The 2,701-nt window shown below is 32.5% G+C and overlaps 1 protein-coding gene across 2 annotated transcripts; it reads right to left on the bottom strand.

The window, feature by feature from the left end:
- Positions 1 to 935: 935 nt before the first annotated feature.
- On the bottom strand, positions 936 to 2,701 carry LOC104702731 (ras-related protein RABG2). 2 transcript variants are annotated; one of them, XM_010418641.3, is made up of 7 exons: positions 2,319 to 2,701; positions 2,178 to 2,204; positions 1,952 to 2,051; positions 1,723 to 1,869; positions 1,550 to 1,630; positions 1,307 to 1,458; positions 936 to 1,222 (listed from the first exon to the last, which is right to left on the bottom strand). In XM_010418641.3, exons 1-7 carry the CDS (start codon positions 2,372 to 2,374, stop codon positions 1,102 to 1,104), a joined length of 684 nt encoding a protein of 227 aa, XP_010416943.2. In that variant the 5' UTR covers positions 2,375 to 2,701; the 3' UTR covers positions 936 to 1,101. The 2 variants fall into 2 exon arrangements, with proteins under 2 accessions (XP_010416943.2, XP_010416944.2); XM_010418642.3 differs by having other exon boundaries at positions 2,178 to 2,221; positions 2,319 to 2,656.

Raw genomic sequence — 2,701 nt, forward strand, 5'->3', positions numbered from 1 at the left:
AGTCATATTGTTTTCTTATTATACGCATCACAAAACCATTGGAAAGACAAACTCTTTTTTTTTCTTTTTTTCTTTTTCTTTTTTTTTCTACAAAAGCCGTCATGACCATGGCCATGGTATTTCTTTAAGGATTGATCTATGTATCAAGAACTTGATAATAGGAATCAAGCCCCATCAAGGAAGTAATTTGAGTTAAGTTTTTTTTCCGGGCCCAACGGCTAATTAACCTATTAATGTTTACCTAAAATTCTGCAACAACAACATTCTCCGACAACCAACTTCCTTGAAATTAATTGTCGGTGGACAAGAGTAATACATGTTGTGTCAATATTAAAGTTTCGACTCGAAATAAACTGGAAAACTGATCATCTTGAAAATACATGATATGAATCTCATACTGAAATGAACACCAATTGTCATTTAATTTTTGAGTTGGAAATTTACATAATGCTTAACATAATTACATATTGAAAATGAGTTGCAACTAAAAATGAAAGAGCAAAGTTTGGTTGTTGTATTTTGGTTTAAAGATTATATTTCAAACATAATGTTTGCACAAAAGAAGAAGAGTGTTTTTTTTCTTTCATTTAATACAAAACTGACAATTCGTTGAGCCAAAAATAGAACATTAAGGAGAAATACAAAAATTTGAGCTTATAAAAAAGAGCGTTAAAAAAAGTTGTTGCGCGGATGTGGAAAGACTAGACTAAAAATGTGTTTGCATTAAACAGGCAAACATATATATAACGTTAGGCTTTCAAAAGAAAAAAAAAATCAAAACCAAATGGATTAGTATACTAAAATAGGTAGAATAAAATCAAGTGACTTAGTGATTGTATGAGTTGTATCAACAACAGGTTTTACAGAAAAAAAAAAAAAAAAAAAAAAAAAAAAAAAAAAAAAAAAAAAAAAAAAAAAAAAAAAACAACAACAGGTTTTACAGAAATTACTTAACATTGATACCATAAAAAAATACAAAAGTTTTACAGAAATTTAATATAAATTAGTTAATGCTTTACATGAATCAAAACACTCAGAACGTAGCATATACCAATTGTTTTATTTTCCGTTAATAAACCTCTATCATTGATATTAAACCAATTAAAGAGCTGGGGACTCGATATTATTGATCAGATGTGTTAAATATGAATCAGCAACACAATTCCTGGACTGATCTGGATCAATAATATCCGTAACAGAGTCATATACACCTCTAGGATATCTGCAAATTCAAAAACAAAACAAAAAAATCAAACATGAAACCTTGAGCTATATACTATGAATCAAAACTGTTATAGTAACTCACATGTCATTGGTCTGTTTATGCTCATTGGAGAGAGCAATGTGTGCAACACCCAAAAAAGCTTCATCGACATTGGTATCTTCCTTCGCAGAGGTTTCATGGTACGGTATGTTACCCTTTGAGCCACACCATTCGATGGCTCTCTTATTTGAAACCTTCGAATAAGTATAATTGCGGAAATTAGGGTTCCTTTTTTTCATAGGGGTTTGAAGAGGAGATTTATGAATAATAATAATATCGGCTTACAACTCGGGTGTTTCCACCATCTACATCGGTCTTGTTCCCGATCAAAACAAAGGGAAATGTCTCAGGTTCCATTGGATTTGCCTAGAAGATATCAAAAAATGGAACCGAAGTGGTTAAACATTCCGTGGTAAGTGTAACTTCTTGAACAAGATAAGAAACTTTAGGGTTAAAACCTGTTTGAGGAACTCGGTGTGCCAGTTGTTGAGAGTTTCGAAAGATTTGAGATTGTTCACGTCGTACACAAGAACGCAACAATCAGCACCTCTATAGAACGCAGCTCCTAGACTCTGAAACCTCTCTTGTCCTGCAGTATCCCATATCTGAAGGAAAAAAAACAGAGTCTCATACGATTTCAGCATCGAAGAATGATTAATCGTGAAACAAATTGATTTATTTAGTTACCTGTAAAGTGACAGATTTTTCTTCTATATGAAGCTCCTTGGTAACGAAATCTGCTCCGATCGTGGCCTTATATTGCTTGTTAAATTTCTTGTACACGTATCTTAAGTCACAAGTTATGGTTACCGCAGAAACACAGATCTAATACAGAGAGACTTAACTAAAAAACACAAACCGAAATGTTTTGAACTAATCAATAAGTTTTATGGAGGGTTTTTAACAAGGATACTGATTCATCAATGAAGTTTTGCCTACCCTGCATATATAAAGAGACTTAGAACAAAAAAAAACATAAAAATAAATAAACCCTCGATTAGTATCCAAGGTTATCAAGAACAAGATCGTTTAGGAAATCTGAGAAATTAATTACCCGCTATCTCCAAGAACAATGACCTTAAGCAATGTTCTGTTCTTCAAAGGATCCATTGTCAAGATATCAAGAATCTACGAGATTGTTCTTTTTTTTTTTTGTTGTTGGAAAAGTTTCTTTCTGGTTTTTGGACTGAGACAAAAAGTCTACGAGAGATCGGGTCTTGATGATCTTTCTTCTTCTTCTGTCTTGTGGGAGAAAAGGAAAAAAAAGGGAAAAACAAAAGAAAAGAAGAAGTGATCACGTGTTATGATATTGGATTGATGTGAGAAGAAGCCATGTGAATCCTTTGCCAACTAAGAGCAAAATAGTTAGGCCAAGCCAGCGAATACGAATCCGAATCTAAAACTCTAGACCTTTTCTTTAATTTAATTGTTATTGAC

This window comes from Camelina sativa, chromosome 7, assembly GCF_030686135.1.
Source record: "Camelina sativa cultivar CO46 ecotype springtype chromosome 7, ASM3068613v1".
In the NCBI taxonomy this organism is placed as follows: domain Eukaryota; kingdom Viridiplantae; phylum Streptophyta; class Magnoliopsida; order Brassicales; family Brassicaceae; genus Camelina; species Camelina sativa.